General features: G+C 38.3%; 1 protein-coding gene across 31 annotated transcripts in view; it reads left to right on the top strand.

Moving 5' to 3' along the window:
• The window catches only part of Nrxn1 (neurexin 1), a 1,068,088-nt gene that overhangs the window by 540,965 nt on the left and 505,374 nt on the right, over positions 1 to 21,749 (top strand). For 25 of the 31 annotated variants that reach the window (XM_026385712.2, XM_026385711.2, XM_077792122.1 and 22 more), the window contains one exon: positions 15,234 to 15,407. In XM_026385712.2, the coding sequence (XP_026241497.1) occupies positions 15,234 to 15,407 (174 nt within the window). Of the gene's footprint in view, positions 1 to 15,233; positions 15,408 to 20,855; positions 20,883 to 21,749 lie in introns of all 31 variants that reach the window. The other 6 variants (XM_077792128.1, XM_077792125.1, XM_077792136.1 and 3 more) reach the window with 1 other exon arrangement.

Raw genomic sequence — 21,749 nt, 5'->3', positions numbered from 1 at the left:
TATTCTCCAGAAAACCTTCTAGTCTCTCTAGGCTTAGGTCCCAAATTTAGTCCTCTGTTGGGGGTAGTAGTACAAACTCACTAAATAGTGAGGAGACCTTCAAAAAAAATTTCCCAGATAACTCTACTTTCACACCCTTTTTTTTTTATTGTTGTTAATATGTTCTTGATGTAGCTGAGAAGTTCAAACACCACAAAACCAGTATTTTTACCTTTTCCTTTGTAATTTTGCTTCTGGATTTCTGTCTCACCCTCACATCGTCAGATATTTATTGTGTCTGCACTTTGGTCAGAACTCTTGTGTTATTCTGTTTCATAGTATGGTTTCTTAATCCTTACAAAGATTAGATGAAGGAGCTATTAATGTCCCTATTTTACTGATGAGAAAACGGAGACTCAGAAAGACTTGAGTTGCCAGTTCTTATATAGCACCAAGAGTTAGAAATAGAATTTGAACCCAGGTCTTTAAAATTATTTAAATAATGTTATCTGCATTTGCCTACATAGCTGAAGGGATCTCTTATCAATATCTAGAATGAAAGGTAACACTGATTTTAATCTTGAGGGAGGAAATGTTATAATAAAATGAAACATTTTCTCTTTCATATAAAACTTAGTTTTCCAACTTCTGCATTACTATCACATTGGGTAATGCTGAAAATTTCTTTTAGATTCATTGAAAAAGAAGTGGATATTTCTATCTTCACTTTCTATCTGCTTTTCCTACTCCTGAGCCTTGCTCAGAGCCTATATATTAATTCTATCTCCTTAGCCCCAGAAGGCCTCCTCATACATGACAGGCAACAATTTTAATTGCTCTATCTTTTTTTCTATGTATCTTATAGAGCATTTGTATTTCTGGGTGCTCACAACAGGCCCAGACAAATCTACAGTACTTGGTTGAGTGATTGGGGGTTGGCTTGCCAATCAGTTATTAACTGGTACAGCTGGCTATTTGCTAGTCTGCTCAGCTGTCATAGCCCTTCATCTCCTTAGCCTTGAGGGTAAATTCTCACCTCCCTGTCCTTCATGAGTGGTCCTTGCTTGAGTATTTTTGCATGTTGAAAGAACAAATTATGTGGAGACATGCCCTAGGGTGTTACACTATTCCAGCAGGATCTGGTGACCTTATTGAGAATATTCCATCTTCTAGGCACAGAAAGAATTCAGTTTAGAGACACATACACATGCTTAAGGAAAAAATAAGAGTTTTATTTGATTCCATGAAGCACATAGTGTTTTAGAAGCTGCTCTTTGGCAACATCAATAAAGTGTGTGTGTGTGTGTGTGTGTGTGTGTGTGTGTGTGTGTGTGTGTGTGTCCCCACTTTGTGCTTTCAAGATATTCAGAAAACCACTGGTGGCTTTAACCTCTTTTATCCTGTATATCTAAGCTGAAAGCCGGTCCCACTTTTTTTTGACCTGTATTAAATAGGCCATTTTTGTAGGGGATTTGCTGTTCCTTTGTACTTATTCTCTAGGTCTACCCCATCCAACATATTTTTTTTTCTTTATTTTGAAATGAGAAAATTTCTTTAAAATCAGAAAAGTTGTTTTGGTAAAGAAGACCAAACTTATATAGAGCTACACAAGATTTCAGGGGAAATAAGAGATCTGCCCAGGTCCTTTTACTCATCCCCTACTGAAATTTTCCATTAATTTCTCCAACATTTAAAAAACTTCTCAACCTCTTCTTTTCTTCTTGTTGAGACATTTCAGAAAAACATGGAAGAATGTGGTATAGTAGGACAGGAAATAACCTGTGGGTCTCAGGATTTTGATACCTTCATCATTGTTCTTATATCTGGCATGTGATCTTGGGCAGGTAACCTACCTTTTCAGGACACTTTGCTCACCTGTCAGGTTGGGATAATAATAACCTCCCTGAATGCTTTGAAGGTGTTCAAAGCGAACTGCTTGTTAATACTGTAACCAAAAACTCAGTCCTTGTCCCCAATACCAATTAGTACCAATTTAATAACGAGGACATGGTTTTTGAGAAGAAAGAGAAACACAAGGGACTCTTGTCCTAGAGGCTGTGACTCTCCCCATCAGGAGGAAGGAGGGGGGGGGGCGGTTTAAAGGAATTCTTCAAGAGTTACATTCTAGGTGTGCTCTGGTAGGGGGTCCCAGGGAGCCCTGATGGTGTGATAGGATTTACTTGTTAATCTGGGAGGCATTCACTTCCCAGGTCCACAGCAAGTATCTCCTTCGTGTAGTGGGTGTGTTCAAGGACAATTAACTAGGGGAAGAAAAGAACACAGCAGTCTCCCTAATCTTGTTAAGGAGGAGGAAAGGACAGAAGAGAGAAAAAACAAGCCTTAGAGCAAAGAAGCTACTATATTCAGAAGGTGAAAGGACCACTATTGCAATCCAAAAAAAAAAAAAAAAACTTGGAACACTCAACAGAGAGGTTTTGGACTTTTTATTACTCATATACTCTTTGGCATCAGCAGACCTGGACAATAGGGAGGCCCACACCTGCCTACCAGGTTACATGCTCACCATGTAGATAGATTTGTTCAGATGTTTTATTAGTGCGTTCTTTTACTTTACAACCAAGATTGCTCTGCTTTGGCCAACACCTAAAGACTGGAAACCAGGGAGGTGGCCAGTTTCCCTTCTTCTTACTTTGTTTATCCCATTCCTGAGAGCCCTTCTTCATCTCCCTGCCAGGAACCACAGGCCTTCCTGGAACTGGCTAGTGTTCACCTCCCAGAAGGGTTGCAGGGAGGATCAATGGAACAGGAGATGTCAAAACCCCTGCCAAACCAAGTTACTATGCATGTGCAAGTCAAAAGGGTGTGTGAGGTCGAGAGCCTCTGCCAACCCCATACACAGTTCCAGAGTCAGGCAGTGAGAGGAAAACAAAACTCACAAGGGCAACAGAATTGTCTGCTGTAAAGGATATCAGAGGTATCTAAACTGGCTGCTACTTGGATGGGGACAAAAGTGAAAATACATATATATGTATATGCTTGCATGTGTGCATGTGTGTGTTTGTGTGTGTGTGTGTGTGTGTGTGTGTGTATATATATATAATATATCTATACTCAGTTTTCACTTAAAGGTAAATTTGAAAATTTAAAGCCAGGAGACAAAGTTAGCTTGGCATGAATTTATATGCCTGAACTCACACCCCATCTGCCACAGTGTCATTGGCATAGACTGAGTTTAAAAGAAGATGGATTACCACATGCAACCCCATAGCAATTTCGTTTTATTATTTCCCATTTAACATGCCCACCAGGTTTTCCTCACAGTCTGTTGACCAAACACAAACAAAATCTGTCTTCATGTTGTACGTTTTAGAATCGTACTTAAAAAAAAAAAATACATCCTCCTTCTCTGGGCAATTTTATTTCAAAATTCCAACTAGTAATAACATTTCAGAATGGAAAGCATTCTCTACTCATACCATAAGAATAATGAAAATATTAAGTCTGAAAGCCTTGCTATAGGAAAATCTTGAAGTCTGAACTCAAGCCTGATGGGTGTGCCCCACCCCCCCAGTGGGAATCACACACATGGTGTCAGTGTCAGGTTGGCTGGTGATTCCACAGGTGACAATTAACTCCTTGTGGGAGGCAATCAAAAACTAGCTGCCACATCTAAAAATCAAATTTTGGTGTCCTAAGAATTCCAGCCTCTTATCAAAATTTCAATATCTGATATTTACAATTATCAAGCAAATTGAGTTTTTTTTTTTATGAGATTCCTCAGGATGCAGATGAGTCTCTTATCATACTGGGATCTGTTAGCTTGCTGGGGGCTCCTGCTAGCATTTATTACTATGACTCTTCTCAGTGAGCCACAACTCTTCAAAATACCCTGCATTTTTGTAGATAATGTTACCGGAATCCTAGGACAGAGAGGGGATTGACTTCAGGTGCCAAATGCCAATGTCTCGGCTTGGCACAGAATCACGAGCCACCACACAGCTTTGTAGGTTCAAACAGCAATTCTTTATTCCCGATCTCACACCAGCCTCCAACAAACGTTCAGGGGCAGTCTCCGTCTGCCCTCACAATTCACCTACTCCAGGAGGCTTTTTCCAAATCCCATTTTAATCTCACGAGAACTCAACGGGAACAAGCCGCAGGAACACCCTAATCCCAGCAGCCATAATCTTCAACCTCAACTTCCCTAAAACCCATATTCTTAAACTGGGAACACCCTAAACCCAAGGACCGGGATACTTCCTCAAACCTGCAGGATACTTCCTCAAACTTGGATCCACCCTCGATCACCTTGAGCAGGGTCATCTTACTAAAGCATACATGCAATGTCCCATCGAATGTCCTCTAAGCAGCATGGGGTACGCTGGCAAGGAGATTTTGATGCGTCATACCTACTTGGCAATGGCCCTCAGCATTCAGGGATCTCAACAGACCAGTTCTGGCCACTCACCCTGAAAACCAAAAGAATAAAGAGTAGTACAGGGGAAGTGGATTTATTCAGCAGAGACACACTGGGACAATCAGGGTTGGGGATGTTCTTGGCCCTGTTCTCCGGGAGCTGACATCAACTTCAGGTTTAAATAGGGGAGGCCACAAAAGCTGGGGGCAAGAATTTCACATAGTTAAGCAGTTTGGGCCCAAGAGATCTGGCTGACCATGATCTCAGGTCTGGTTCTGTGAGGTCCTGAGAAGGGTGTTGAGAAGTTGGTATTTATAGAGAGAGCAATTCCTTCCCATCTTGAGATGGTGTTTCTGCTTAGGGAGTCCGTCCCATCCCAGGGTGATCTACCTGAGTGTCTCACAGTTCACTGAATCTTGAAAATATCCTTACTCTCATCTTGGTGTCTTCAGTCTTGAAGAGGAACAAGAGAGATTAGGTCACTTTAGGGTTAATCAATCTTGTATTAGTTTTTAGACAGAGAGTCTTCTAAGTGATTAACATGTCTACATGCCAAGTTGAACAGAATCTGACCCCCGTTTAAGGTCGAAAGGAGATAGAAAATGAAGGCAAAAGTGCCAAGCTTTTATTTTGGTTTTAGTTACCCATCAGATTTCTACAGGCCCAAGAAAGGACCAGTGCATTCAGCCAAAGCAGCCCTAAGTATTTCATAGCAATGGAGCTGCACAAAAGGACCAATTGCCCCTTGGAACGTACAGCATATAAACCCATGTGGATTAAATGACAATGATCATAATTTCAGAAGACCTGGGATTTTGATCAGAATTTGATATTTTTTGGTGCCATTACCTTGAACCACAGTTGCTACATCTGCATCCTGTGTCTGAGATGACCACTGCTTGTCTTACACCTCACCAAGCAAAATAGAACAATACATGTGTAAGTGCTTGGTAAAATTGAGGGTTTACACCAATGTCAGTTATTCTTATAAAGTCAGAGCTCTCTATTCTGCTTCTGATACCTGACATTGATTGTCAAGGATTCAAAGCTGTGAGGAGGACCTCACGCACTTAGACAGGATTTTATACATTTAAATTCAGTTGTCGTCAGTTGTCTCTTATTTTTCTGAATTTTAAGGTGTTCTTTAAAAAAAAAAAAACTGAAACAATAACGTATTGTTGAATGGGAAGCAGGTAGCAAGGAGCCAAGAGATAGGTGGTTGGTTCTAGAAAGACCATAGGAATCTTTGAGTGGTGGCTTAAAGACCAGGTGGAATGAGATATCTGCAAACCAATAGGAAATGCAGATGAGGACCTTCAAACCCACTAACACAGGTCTTCAGGGGTCTTTACAGGTAGCCTGGCTGTGTTCTAGCCAAGTAAATGCAAGTACCTCTTTGTAATAACAGGGCAGCAGAATACATGAGTCTAGAGAGAGTAGGAAATATCAAAGGGTGAAGTATGCCTGTGGAGGCTGTAGGAATGAGATGATTCTTTTTTTTTCCTTTTCTTTCTTTTAGTACTATGTTTTGAACCCAGTAACTATATCCCAGCACTTTTTATTTTTATTTTTTTTTCTATTTTGAGACAAGGTCTCACTGAGTTGCTTAAGGTCTTACTTTCTCACTAAGTTGCTGAGTCTGGCCTCAAACTTGTGATCCTCCTGCCTCAGCCTCTCAAGTTGCTGGGATTATAGGCATGTACCACTGTATCTAACTGAGTGAGGTCATATTTCTATATGGAGCAGCATAGAGAATGAGTGAATGGCTAGAGACAGAGTGCGGTAGAGAGTCAGGGTAAGCTCAATTTCCCACAAGAATTTTACACTTATTTCAACTATAAAAGAAGATTCATAAATGGGTTCTCATTACCACACATTGGTACCCAGTTTCTGTATCTCTATCTTCCCCCTCTACATATAAATTCAATAAATGTCAATCAAAATTGCTCATGAATTACTCTATTAAATTACTCTATCAGAAGGGGAAAAAAATGACATTGTACCAAATTTGTCCAATAAATGGGACAGCTTCATCTCACTATTCAAAGAAGATATCAGTCGAAGTAAAATTTCCCATGATTGACTTTATTCGTTTTTTTCTCAGGTGAAGAGAACGAGGACAATTATAAGTGTTCTACCCATAAAATGTTTCCTCTGTCCTATTATTTAAATAAATGAGAACTACTAATTATTGAATATGAACAACTAACTCATCCACTCATTCATTGGGTCATCAAATAATTACTGAGTGCCTACGAAGTGAATGTGAGACTATGAAAGTATCTGGGTCATGATTTCTTCAAAGCTTTTATAGGCTAACGGGGAGAAAAGGCTCCATACATGAAGGATTGGGGAAGATAAGATAATGGTCAGAAAAGAGGCTCAAAATTTTATCAGGATTGTCAAAGACCATGTTCACCGGTGGCTAGGGGAAATAGAAATGCATTACCAAGGTGGAATTCTAGTTAAGCCCCTAAAATCGGATAGGATTTTGAAATGAACCTTTGGAAGAGAATGGACATTTCCGATGGAAGTAATGTATAGTGTAAGCGATGATGGAATGGCAGGGAAATGTAGACTTGGAGAAATGGTTACTCTAGTTTAAAACTCAGGGTCTAGGAAAAGGATGATGTAATCTGAGGCCTGTAGCTGGCACAGTTACTGGGGGAAAAATAGTTCAAACGTTAGCAAGAGATTTTTGAGGAAGGACGATTCAAAATTTTGAACACTGCTGAGCCTTGGACTTTATTTAGATGGTAAAGGGAGTTACTGGAGATATCAGAACACAATGGGAAGACTGATGTAGTGTTGATAAGGAGGCTGGATGGAGGTAGGGACACCAGATAATGAGTTAGTGCATTAAAGGGAAAAAGTAGACAAAAACTAAAAATGGAAACGAAAATAGAGAGACAAATGTCAGAAGTGTTGGCAAAGTTCAGTCATTAGACCCTGGGAATAGTTTGAATGTAAGGTGTCAGATAAAGAATAGAGTTTAAAAAAAATGAATTTTTTTTTTTTGAAATTTCAACCGAGTAGCAAGCAGACTAGAAATGGGATAGTTACAAAGCAGGGAAGTCTGCCGGAAGTAGTTTCCTGGGATCAGGGTGAGGACAATGATGTTTGGATTTTTAGACTGATTCTAGAGATCCAGAGCAAACCTATAGATGAGGATTTGCAGGTATTTCCTAAAGAATACAAAATTAAAAAAAAAAAAAATAGGTGGTTGTAGAATTAAAATCTTCATTTAATAAGGAAGATTTAACATTTTTCAAGCTAATAGAACAATTATTTAAACTGGTGACCATGTTATGCTCAAATTCGGGACCCCCAAGAGACCACCAGAGACCAAGATCAATGTAAGCAGCAAAGAAGTGTTTATTGCGAACTAGCTCTGTCCTCCGTGTGCACACAGCAACTGGTGACGCTGAGAGGCCCCGAGCCCAGGGTTTGCAGCAGTTTCATACACTCTTTGGGGAAGGCAGGGACTTCACATATATCATAGTATATCTTAGCAAATCATCACACACTGCGGGAAAATCATGAAACAACTCTAAAACATGATTAGCACATTCACTGGTGGGAACAAGTTGGGTAAGGGTGATTGGTTAGTACAATAGGGGGATTCCTTTTGAACTGATTGGTTTAAGCCACGAGGGAGGGGAGTATGTGCTGAACTACCTGGTTTCCCAACACGTTATCAACCACCATAAACTACTGGGAGGGTCATCTGGCATCCCAGGTATTTCCCTGTCTCATGCTGATTGGTGGTTGCTAGGGGGTTGCTATGGATCCCCACCTAGCCTGACTGAGTCAGGGACACCTGGTACTGCAGATCTCTCCTGTTATTTGTAGATAAACAACTCAGCAGGGTGGGTATGTGCCTAGGAGTGCTCTGTGGGTCTTTCCAAGGACAAGGGTCACACCCCCCTTCCTTGGACAGGCTTTGCTCTGAGGTAGAGGCTGGTTTTCCAACCACTGCACATCTCTTCAGCAAGTATTTCTTAAAGACAGATGTTGTATCACAGAGCAAAATGTCTATGTAAATTGCTTCTTTGACTTTAAAACTGAATAGTATACTCTTTACATATGATCTTGGAGGGTGTTTGTTTCTCAGTTCTATGGGAGGTGAGTTATAAAGTTTCCTATCTATCCCTAAACTAAAACATGTTAGAGAAATATTATCCTGTTCCCATGGTTTTACTTTCAGTAATTTAATATCATCTATTTAAACAGTCACAGGAAGGAGAAATTTAGGCTTTTCCCCCAGAAAACACATTGAATAAATAAACATTTATTTGCCAAGAATTAGAGATCATAGAGATCATTTTCTTCTATCTAGTGGGGTGAGCATTTTATATATATATATATATATATATATATATATATTTAGATTTAATCTGTCTCCTGAGGAAAAGTTGTCTTGGTGTACCTGGATGAGATCTGACCTGCGGCTTCCTTTCTGGCTATGCAATAATAAGATTAAAATTAAAAATAATGATATAAATTTGTGGGCAAAAGCTTATTGTTCCTGGGGTGAGGGACAAGTTTCTTTCTATAGAGAAGGTTCAAAAGGTAACCTATGCATATTGCCTTCCCACTATTAGCCATTCACAACAAGAATTGATGAAAAAGCCAGAATTGTCCCCCAACTTTCTGTTCAAGCTCTCACCCTCTCAAAGTGAAGCATCTAGAATTGCCTTTTTCTCCAGTCCAGCCACAGAAAAGTGAGTCAGTGTGTGTGACTTCAATTTTTTTCCCCAAAAATGCCACTTCAAAGAGTTTGTGGGAGCCCCCTAAGTTCCCCTAAAGTCTGAGCTATTCCAAGTCTACCAAGCAGTTGTCCTCTGGATATGTGCTCCTTTAATTAAAATGAAAGTGAGATGTTTAAGAGGCACAAAAAAGTACATATGAACAAACAGGAACGCTGAGTCAAAAAACTAATTATACCTAGACACTTGCATTCTGCTCCTGTAAGGCAGAGCCAGGAGTCTTTGCTCTTAATTGCTTTATGCTCCCTGTTTTAAGAGAAAGGAAAACTCTTCCAACACTTCATTTATCTGCTTTTGGTTGATGGCTCCCAAGCCCCAGCTTCTCTATTCCCTAAGCCCCAGGCTCATATTATTGGATCCCTTATAGACACTCTTACTCAAATTCCAAGTATTTAATGCTTGATGCAATTTTTACCTCTCCTCTGAATTTTTACCACTTTAACTTTCCTGCCTGTCTTCCATCCTTGGACTTCTTTGTCTCTCTCTCTGTCTCTTTTTTTTTTCCCCCATCAGTGAGTAGTAGCAAGTTCATCATGTTTTCTTATCTATTATACAAGTCTTCCTTTCATGTCACTTATCCAACATCATTTAATAAATAACTGAATATTCTTCTCTTCCAGTCAACTCTGACCTTTCATTCTCTTTCTTTGGTGCCAGGGATTGAACCGAGGGTGGCTTAACCACTGAGCCACATCCCAATCCCTTTTTATTTTTTTTAATGTTTTATTTTGAGGCAGGGTCTCACTTGGTCTCCCGGGACTCACTAAGTTGCTAAGGTTGGTCTAGAAGTTGCAATGCTCCTACCTCTGCCTCCTGAGCTGCTGGGATTATAGGTGTGTGCCATCATGCCCTGCTTACTCGATGTCTTGAATGCTAGATTTATTTGGTCTCCATGGTACATTGGTGCTGTTCCCCAGATCTGGGACCTATATTTATGTCATTACAAAGTAACATCTCCTTTACTTTCTTCTGATCTCATCTCTTCCATGATACTCCACCTTACAATGAAAGTTCACAAAAGCCTTCTATTTCTCTGATTTTTCTAAGACACATTCAATCTACACACTGGTCTTTTGTCTTTATAGAATTTTTAAATCTCTTAGTCTGTTTTTATCAAATTAGAAGACATTTTTATCAAGTAATTTTTCAATTTCGGTCACCAAGTTCAATGCCACTGAGTTTCAGATTGCGTATGTCAAAGGAACCCTTTGAGCTACTGACAGTCTGGTGCAAGACACATTTCAAGCACACAAAAGACTGTGAATTAAATCTTATCAAGTAAATGTCATGACAGACTTGTAAATTTGACATCTTGTCACTCCATTGTATTAGAAACAAGAGGACAAACTGGACTACTCATTCTTCTGTATTTTTCAGTGCAATCAACATAGAATGAGGTTCACCATGGATATGTAGTTCTTACCAGACAAACCAACACTGCTGTCCCAGGGTCAATCGTGGGCTGACTACATACTGTACATTAAATGATTTACGTACATTTTCTCTAATCCTCATGGCCTCATGATGTGGGCATTATTAACTCCATTTCACAGATAAAGAATCTAGCTTTAGCAAAAGTAAGTGGCAGGGCCAACGTTTGTAGCCAGATAGAACTAAAACTATTTGTATACTATTTCTTACTCATTTCTGCCCAACTACTAGAGAAGAGATACTTCTGATATCATCTCTGATCATTTGCAGATAACGCTTTTGAGAGGAGCACAGTGCTTATGTATGTATATGATGCTAGACATGAAGTTATCATTGAGATTCATTCCTGCATTCCTCCCTCCCTCTCTTTCTTTCTTTCTTTTTTTTTTTTTTTTGTGTGTGTGTGTGTGTGTGTGCTGGGGATCTACTCAGTGCCTCGGGATGCTAGTCAGGTGCTCTCTACTGAGCTACATCCCCAGCCCCTATTCCTAACATTTCTTCAACAAATCTATTTCCAGAATATTTGTGGTTGGAAGCTTGAGACACATTCTCTGCATCTTTTACCCCAAAATGCCCCAACTCCACCTTTGCCTTATCAATTGTATGTATTGCCTATTTAAGGATAAGAATAAAATTAGTTACTTAGCTTGAAAAGTAGGTAACAGACTGCCTTCAACTCTACAGAAAACTTGACTTTTAATAAATGTCCATCCAGGCTCTGGTTCCTACAGGGGTTATTAAGAATTACATCCTCCTTCATATGCGCATGGCTTCACCTACAAGGAACCATTAGTGCTAATGGGTCATTTTTTTTTTCTTCCAATCACTCCCAGGATCAAAAGGAGAAGCTGCAACTTTGATGAGGTGGTAATGGTACACAGGACTGAGACCACTTAAGAGTCTCCTTTGTTCTCTTTGTATGGCATCCCACCAAGGGACTTTAGACCACTATCTGCTATGTGAAGGGTTTATGAGGACGGTACTAAGTGGTGGTGCTAAGTGCAGCTTCAGTAATGAAAATGAGCCTAAGTCCCTACTTATAAAGCCAAACACATCCACCTTGATATGTTTGAGGCTTGCATGCTGCGCTGCTTGAATTGATATTTTTTTTCTCTTTAGTAACACAGGGGAAAAATTATTACTTCTCTTCACTGAGCTCTAAAAAGTTATTAGGCAAATAAGTTTGCTAATAGAAAAAAATATGTATTGTGGTAAGAAGTGGGGAGAGGAAGGAAGGAAGTACATTTTAACATTAGCTCTGTCTTTAAGTGGTAACTTCCCCTTTCCCTTTTGTTTCTTGATTTTTTTGTACTCAATCCATTGGGTGACTGAAAACTCTTACTGGTTACTCAACTGTTTTGAGCCCAGTACCTGGCACCATGGGAGAATCTAAAACAAATTAAGACTTGGTCTATCTCCTCCAGGAAGTTGCAATCAGAAAGAGGAAGGTTTAGTTGTCAAAATCATTGTATGAATAACTTTCAGCACTGAAGTTCTTCATCTCTAAGGCCCAAAGCAGAGACAAGAACTTTATTCAATTCCCACCATTCTTTATTACGACAGGCATTAGGTCAGGAGCAGAGTTAAAATTTCCTAACCACTTTAGTTCAACACATAGACACAGGGAGCAAGCATATCCTTGCATTGATATTTGACATGTAAAAGTAAAATTCTCAGCCCACATTCTCTGATGTGCAAGAAAGGTAACTTGATTTTTCTATAACTCACCTTGGTTTCTATTTTGAGCTCTGATTCTTTTGAGTTAGTGAAAATATAATCTCAGGAAATTTCAGTCTCCTTCTTTCCCTGGAGTTAAACCTAAATTATTTGGGGAAGGGGCAGAATTTCCATTGTACTTTTGAGAGGAAGAGAGAAGTAGCATGGAAACTGGTCTCAAATATTCTAGACTCAACTCAGGTAGGTACCCCCTGATTTGCTACCAGGCCTCTTTGTTCTTGTGTGTGTAACCTCTTTGGGTCAGGCCTTTTCTGCAGTTTTCTGACCACTTGAAAATGGTTCTGTTGTTCCCACATCACAGTGGAGAATGGAAGGCTGTCTAGCCCCGAGCATGTCTAAACACACCATACAGCCATTTCTTCTAGAGGATCTTACTGCTGTACTAGGTTCCCCCCGGGGAAATTCTCACAGATCTACATTATTCCCTTAAACCTACCTGAGATTTGACATCCACCAGGGCTCAACCCTTAAACTGTAAAATCATGCTCTATTTTTGGTCTTCACCAAATGATTATGCACACTTAATCTTCTGCTTGCCCAAAGCCTACTTTCCTCAAATATTTATGCACACTTTGTCATGGGAGAAGAGTCCTAAGATTTCCCTGAGAAAGGGACCTCAACTCAGGACAAGTGGGGTTCTTGACAAAAATATCAGAAAGGAATTTAGGACCTGCATCAGATAGAAGTGCAAATGGAGAATTACTGAGGAAAGTCATGTTTATACATTCAAAGGGAAAGAGAGAGAGGAGAGAGTAAGAAGCCATGCTCTGGCCTGGCATTCTGCTATTACAGAGGGATAGTAGTAGGGGCTGAACTAAATAAAGATGGAGTCAGGGTAGAGTTATTTAGGTTCTCTCCAGTTTTCTTGGGGCTGCCCTTGCCCTCTCATCATGCTGCTTTCTGTGGCAAGGATATATGTGCAAAGGTGTGAGCTGGGTTGCTCCAGAGTTGTTCATTTTGCATTTCAATGAATTATGGGTGTTTTCTGCATTCCAGTGGTTCTTGGGCACTCTTTTTTAAAATTTGGTATTATTTATTTATTTTTCTGTATCCCAAATTCCTATTTCAACTTGACTACGTTCCTCCAACTTCAGCTCCTCCTTTCCCAAATAGGGTGCAGGAAAGCCGTACTTGCCTCATATAAATGCCTACATATTCTATCTCATTCCTAGAAGAGTCTAGGCTTTTAAGATTCAAATGCAGAAAGCTAATTTTGTGTCTTTGATTTATGACTCACATCCTTTCTGAGGCAACGAAAACACCATGGCTTAAAATTGAAGCGAGAGGAAAGACAAAGGAGAGAACGGAAATTTGGGGGTAAAAATCGAATAGTATTTCAAAAATAGTATCCTATCTTAGACCCAAAACACACTCTCCTTTAGTATTAAGGAAAATGGTTGGAAGTCAATAAATCTTTATTTTATTTAAGAGGTAGGAGGTAAGGGAAGTAAACACTCCACTATGCTCAGTACAAATTATACAGGATCAATGACATCCTAGTGAAATATAGCTTTAGTTAGTAAGTTACAGAGACAAATTTCCCAATTTCTAAGGGTAAGTGGCACTCAGAACAACACAGGATCTCTCTGTTTCAATGTACTCATCAATACAGTTCAGGAGTGTTGGATCTATGGTCAGATTTTATCCTGCTCACGGGTTAATAAGTCAGCTTATTCTTGTTCCAAAGATACTGGCAGAAGTCATGAGATTTCCGGGTTGGGGACCAAGGTCTCTGTTACTCATACCGTAACAAATGGCAGCATAACAGTTCTTCTTGTTCCCATATCTCATGAAGACAAAACAGAGGGGTCTAGTTGAACATAGCAGGGCTTTTCTGCTACAACTGGGAAAAATATGACAAGTGCCCTGAAATTGGAGAGAATGCTTAATTTAAGAGAGGAAATTCAAATTGCAATGAAAAGCTAGAGAAGTAGCTAAAAAGAGAATGTTTTGTTAACAGAATTTGTAGGGAGGAGCAGTGTATTATGGAATTCTAAGGTCATACTACTTAGGTTCTGCCATGATTTAGAGTTTACCAGAATCACTTAATTACATTTCCAGAATGCCACCTGAAAATGGTGGGTAATTGCTAACGGAAAAGAGACAGAATCAAACATAGATTGCACTCCCTTTTTTAAGTAGTGGCCCCTGAAATTGGGGAATCTAAAGATGACAGAGCTGAGCAAAATGTTCCATTACAAAATGCAGGAAAATGGCAAAGATAAATGGATAACAGGTTCACAAATTCCAGAGCAGCATAAAGAGCCCAAAGTTGTATTATCTAACTTTAAAAAAAGGAAACACCTGATGAAGGACCTAATATTCACTTATACATGGACTATTATGAGAGTTAGTTAATAAACAGGATATACAGTTCAGGACAACAGGATTAGGAACAGTACAGAAGGTGTGTTGGCCACTAGAAAAAAACTTGAGCTTCCGATTCACTGAAAGACCCAAGGTTTTCTAAGCAGACGTTAATTTAATAAGAAGAGTTTTACAAGAGTGTGTTACATGTTTTCATTTCAATGGGTGCTTCCTATGTGTTCTCCTATTTAATACTCATAGCCACCCTTCAGAATAGATTTTATTGTTCTGGGTTTGAAAATGAAGATACTAATGATCATGGAATCTGCTCAAGGGTTTGGTAAGTAACTGGTTTGGATTTCAGTGCTGGGACGTGCATCCCTATGGCCCATGTTCTATCCACTTCCCATGTTGAACTTGTTTAATTCTCCTGGAAATAAAGAAATTTCTTCTAGTTCTAATCTATTATTCAAATATTTCTGTTGTTTCACACTCTTAGGAAAATAATGAGTCATAAATTTATGTTTTATTACCTTAACAAAAATAAGTCTCACTACTTTTTCTTCCTGCTACTGTATGCTTAATGTCAATAATATGTAATTTTTGTGACAAAGACTTTGATCTTCCCACAGGTGACTTGTATATAGGAGGAGTGGCTAAAGAAACATACAAATCCTTGCCAAAACTCGTCCATGCCAAGGAAGGCTTTCAAGGCTGCCTGGCATCGGTTGATTTAAATGGACGGCTTCCGGACCTCATCTCAGATGCTCTTTTCTGCAATGGACAGATTGAGAGAGGATGTGAAGGTACTAGATCTTTTTCATTACCCTTGAAATTATTCTAATTCCACCTTTAAATGAGAATGAATCTCACTAGCCAGCAAAATTCTGCTAACTGGTAGAACTCCCTCTTAGAACTTAGAAATTCTTATCCATGCATTTTAATCAACTTTTTTGTTGCTATGCCCCCAAAGACCTGACAAGAGCATCAAAGAAGAGGAAAAGTTTATTTGGGGCTCAAGGTTTCAGAGGTCTCTGTTTAGTTGTGGCCAATTACATTGCTTTGCCTGAGATGAGGTAGATCATGATGGTGGAAAGGTATAGAGGAGGAAAGCAGAACAGGACATGGAACCAGGAAGGAGGGAGAGAGAGAGAGAGAGAGAGAGAGAGAGAGAGAGAGAGAGAGAGAGAGAGAGAGAGCTCTTCTCTCACCATAGATAAAATATAAACCCCAAGGGCACTCCACCAGCAACCCACCTTCTCTGGCCACACCCAGTTAATTTCTATCAGTAGATCAATGCACTGACTATTGCTATTTTCCATTCCTTTGCATTCTATAGTTCACCTAATTAGCATGTTAATCAGTTCTGCTATGCACATTTCATAGCTTACCCCATTTAAACTAGAAAAATATATTTACTCCAGTATTAATCAACTTAAACCCACTTTGAAAAATCCACATTCAATGGGCTATGAAGTAACCATAAAGTTCAGATACCCCATTCTCAAATCACTGTTTGATATGTGTGTACCTGGAAATAAGAGTGTATCCAATGTATTATCTGTTTGGCAAAAAAAAAAAAAAATAGTTTTTTTTATATTACCCAAGACTCATATTTCACACTTCAGAAATGCACTCAACTATCTTCTATTCTTTTGTGCTATCAGATCAAGATCTGTAGGAGTATTTTTTGATTCTTGCTTTCATTTTAGATAATTTTCACATCAACACCTCAGATTATTTGAGCCAATTCCTCTCCATCCATGTAGTGTAATCTTATCATCACAAATTGTTTGGCTGTGGATGTGTTGCTGCACTCTTTTAATGTTGAGCAGAGTTTGATCCATTTTGAGAATGTTTGATCCACAAGGAGATTTCCTAGGAGAGAGGAAGAAGAAGCAAATGTGAATTCCTATCCCCTGGAAGATCATTAATTCTTGGCCAAAATAATGTCATTATATTTAGTAATTACCTAAGTACCTGGAAAGTTTTTATTTGAAAACATTTTTTTTTTTTCCTTTCTGAAGCATCTGTTTCTCTTAAAAGTTAGGTGAAATTCAAACTGTGCTGAAAAAATAAAGGAGAATCAAATTTGGTGGTAACAGAGATTTAACCCAGGGGCACTCTACTACTGAACTACATCCTCAGCTTTCTTTGTTTTGTGTTTAGAAACAGGGTCTCCTAAGTTGCTGAGGTTGGTCTAGAATTTGGGATCTTGCCTCAGCCTCTTGAGTAGCTAGGATTGCAGATACACACACCTGTGCCTGATTTGAATTCACTTTTAATATTATCACCATATTTATTTTCTTAATTTCAAATTTTGACAAGACACTTTTGTAAAACAAAAAGAAAATATGTGTTTTCTCTTTGTACCAATTCAATAAAGGCAACAAAATTGTTAAGTGAAAAAATTACTTCAAGCAGATGGAGACAAGGATGTGGACATGACTTTAGTTCTTGGAGGTGACTTAATTAGTGAGAAATTATATATTGATCTACTTTAAAGAAAAAGGTCCTGTGTAGTTTTTGGAAAATATTTTTCAAAAATAGGCTTTTGGGGCTGGGAATATAGCTCAGTTGGTAGAGTGCTTGCCTCCCATGCATAAGGCCCTGGGTTCAGTCCCCAGCATCACAAAAGAAAAAAAAAAAAAGGCTCTTATACAAGTTGCTTTGTAAGTGCTTCCTCATCTACAAGAAATGGTAAGGATAGACAGACACAGCCACTGACAGCTGATGTTCATGAGTGGGTAGAAGAGAAGATTAGGGAAGTAGGAAATTCTACACAGGGTAGTTGCAGTAATGAACTTGGTGTTGTTCTCCAACCTGATCTAGTAAGCAATTTGGTTAGGATGATTAATTCCACAATGACTTGGTGGATTTAAATTACCATCTATACATTTCAACTCATTCTGTTGAGAACAATATTGGTTCTTTCCATAGGCTTTACATGTCTGAGCCTTAATAATTCTCACCCCTTTTCACACCCTTTCTCTTTACTCTTAGACTATTACACACCCCTTCCTTTCTACCCTGAAACTTCCCTGATTCTTGCTTTCCAATATCTAGGTTAACAACTTTAAGTATTTATGTATTTGTCATAAGTATACCTGATGAGAGTCAGGTGTTTTTAGCAGTAGCAATTAAATTGTAGATACCCATAAATTATCTCTTGAAAGACAGTTATCTCATGCAGCATGAGTTCAAATCACATTGGAATCAAGTTCCATAATAATAGAAATAGTATAGCAATCAAACAACAACTTGTCAACATTTTTCATCATTCCTACCCAGTAAGACCCACAAATCTCCAAGCTCCTGGCATGCAAAAAAGTTCTTGGCTTTTCCTTAAAACTCACTTGATACCTTTCATTTCTAACTTATTTCAGTGAGTAATAGTTAATTTTTAAAAAAGTAAAATGCATATCAGCTAGGGGTAAACACTTACCTTGTCAAAGTCTCTTTAATGTTTCTCCAACTTTAGCTTATATCAGAATCACTTGGAACCTTGTTCAAATCCACATTCCCAGAGACCAGAACCAAGGTGCCTGCTAGGGAGCCCTAGGATTTAAGTCTAAGAAGTGCCCAAGTGATGGTGATGCTGTAGCGACCACATTTTAACAATTACTGCTTTGGACAGCATTTTCCTGCTTAATTAACAAAAATTAGAGGGCAATAATCAGGTTCACTAAAGTCAAGATAACTTCTGTACAAAAAGTTGGTGAAAATTTTCATCATCTTTTCGTAGACCCACAACATTCAGTCCCAGACTAATTGATAAGTGACAGAAATATTTGTCTATTTAATTAGGATAGCCATCATTTATTAAGCAATGGTGCCAATATGTTTACATATGCTCTCTTATTTAAATCCTCAAAAGGCTATAAATCAGGTGTTATTGCCTTTTTTTTTTAAATGAGTAGATTGAGCCTCAGAAAGGTAGAGTGACAACCCTACGGTTAAATGCCTAATGACAGATATTTCAAACTCAATTTACCTTCCTTGAAAGCCCAGGCATCTAACGATCATCCCCTATTGTTCCTTTGATTTCCATGTATTACAATTTTTTCCTTTATTTTTCTCTCCTTTTCAGACATATTTTTTTAAATCACTTAATACAAATGTCCTTTGGCTTGTTCCCAATTTTAGTCAGTGATAAAATAAAAGAAACATTATGTAACTAAAGGGGAAAATAAATTCAGGGCTCTGTCTTGTGCAAATGCCTGTCAGTATTTAAGTATTATTCTAGAAGGTGAGTACTTTGAGAAATGTGTCTTGTCAGGCATAGGCATGCATTCTCTTATAATACCTGAATATAAAAAGACTGTTGTGATAATGAAAACAATAATAAAAATAAAGGATGGGTTTGTGCTCACCAAGGTTTGGCAGGTTTTCTGAGTTGCATTTCTACAATGTGGGCAGATTAATTTCTAGGGTTGCAGTTTTACTATTTTTAGAGTTTAGCATTGTTTCACAGTTGCATTGCTGATGCTTTTTGGAAAAAAAAAAAAACAGCAAGACTCTATTTGTTCATCAGTTCATGCTCCTGTCTGTCCTTCAGCTGTGTAGGCTGGGGAGCAAATAACTCTCTGATCAGGTAGCATCGGGCCTGTGTGAGGATTGCTGCCCTCATCTTAGGAAGGAGAGTGCCAAAGAGGGTTGCTTTGAGAGACTTTATTTAAAAAAAAACAAAAACAAAAAAAAAAAACCCTGATTATTCTCAGTCTTAAAGATCTGTAAACCACTTACCTCTCATAGGTTGGAATAACCATAAAAACTGAGCAATTTAGTAATGCTCAGTACTTTGAAACAAAGTTGAGTAATGGTTACATCTATTCAGGCTCCCTGCACCTAAGAGATTATTATTATTATTATTGCTACTTCTAAAAACTATTCTTATTGTTATCATCATCATCATCATCATCATATAATCAGAATTTATAATATCATGGTTTTGGAATTTGTGAAAATTCACCTAAGTAACACTAAATCCAGTCATTTCCTATGAAGAGTACCTTTATTGAGAAAGTTCCCATAGAAATGTGATTGTAAGGGTCATGTTTAAAACCCATTTTACAACATCAATTTACAGAGGCAATTCAGTTTTAATCAGTAAAGTAAGTACCTCAAAGCCTCTCACTATTAGTAGCATCCAATTAGGCTGGCATCTATTTTTATATTTTCAGAAAACCTAAAAATCTTGTTTATTAGAAAATATCTTTAATTTACACTTGGAAACTATTTAGTTGGATTGCATTCCCTTCCTACCCAAAGCTATCCCTTTTATGTGAATCTTTACTGTAATAATTATTCATCGGGCAGTTTGTTAGGGCTTAAGACCATTGTGAAGGTGTAGTTCATATGAACATAACTCTAAAGTCCTTGAGTAGTGTACACCCAACTGGAAAGAGGAAAGATGAATATTCCATACTGAAATCTTACAAAGGAATTTGTTCTATGGAGTTATCTTACAGTTTGTTTCTTCCATCCTCACTACTTTTATCCATTTCAAAAGATACATGCATTTTGGTAGTTTGACGTTATAATAAAGTCCAACTGTTGGCAGTGAATAACTGGTATGACAGTTTTAAGCTTTAATTGCAAGAAAAAGATAAAAGACCTAGGGAGGGAAACATAGAAAGGGATAATTGGTCTGTTAATGACTGCAGTCCACATTGTATTACACAAGAAAAATGGTGGGCTGGAGATGTGGCTCAGCGGTAGCGCGATCGCCTGGCATGCGTGCGACCCGGGTTCGATCCTCAGCACCACATACAAACAAAGATGTGTCCGCCGAGAACTAAAAAATAAATGTTAAAAATTCTCTCTCTCTCTCTCCTCTCTCACTCTCTCTTTAAAAAAAAAAAAAAAAAAAAAATGGTACTTGCATGTTCCAAAAAAGCAACACAGTCTATTTGGTAAAACATTCATATTTATTCAAGAGAGGAAAAGTTATAATAACCCTTTTAATTTTCCTTCATTACATATCATTGGCTCAATCAACCATTATGTACACACACACATACATATACACACATATGTACAGTACAGTTCTAATACATTACTGCTTTCTCATTTTGGCTTCTCTTAAGATTTATGGCTGTTAAATTTAATTTGTTTGCTGTACATAGCATTTTCTCCCCTTTACAGCAGCATGCTCTTTTGAATCTGAACGTTCTTCTGTGTTTGCCCCATTTCAGTATTGCTTACTAACATTTACTATATTTTGCTTTTTTTTTTTTATTTTGCTGACAAAGTTGCATTGATGAAAGCTGACTTGCAAGGTAGATAGCCCTGTGTGTATTCAACAAGACTGAAACCCCATACTACACCGTGGAAAACCTAAAATAACTGTTTTTTACATTTTTGCTGTAACTGTTATTTGGGTTCCAATTTCATTTTTTTCCCCTTCTTGAAACCTCCTTTTGCAGCAGAGTTTGCATAAGGCTTTCAGTCTTGAACTTGTTTGTATAGTGATTGCCTTTAGTGCTTCAATCATACTTCTTTAGTTCTCTGTTTTCCAGTGTTCTAGTTATGATTCTTTAGAACCAGACTAGCATTCTTTTGACTTGTATGTTCAATGGGGGCATGCCATCTATCTGGAGTTTTTCATTTTCTGTTTAATTGCATGAGATCGTTAAAGCATGTGAATTGATACTTGCCAACATACCTATCCAAAACACCCAGCAATCATAACTTTATCCATAGTTTGGGCAGGGAAACATCTGGAACTTCTAGGGCATTTCTGTATAACTCTCTTTGGTTATTTTGCCAATCTTTATCTCAATTTCATGAAGTTATAATCTCCATTTTTCATGGTGCTTCTATTTCATTGGTCTGAAGTTAAGGAGATCCATTCATTTTCTAAAAATCCAAATGGTGACAGAGAGTTATCGATGATGGAGTGAGATTACCTGCTACCATGATCATATTGGAAGCTATGCACTTGCTTTTACTATTTGTTGGTTAAGTTTATTACTATCATGTATTTTGTCATATACTTGAAACTTAAGAAAACCTTCATGTTACAGCTTCTCAGCTCCTAATTCAGGTGTGTGAGCTAAAACTTTCACAACTGGTTTGGACATGTAATTTGAGGTGTTGGCAACTACTCTATGTGATCTAGCTCACGTGTAAAATATTTTAGATTG

This window comes from Urocitellus parryii, chromosome 12 (assembly GCF_045843805.1).
Source record: "Urocitellus parryii isolate mUroPar1 chromosome 12, mUroPar1.hap1, whole genome shotgun sequence".
NCBI lineage: Eukaryota > Metazoa > Chordata > Mammalia > Rodentia > Sciuridae > Urocitellus > Urocitellus parryii.
Note: the sequence above shows the minus strand (reverse complement) of the source record. Positions and strands in the feature narration are given on the sequence as shown.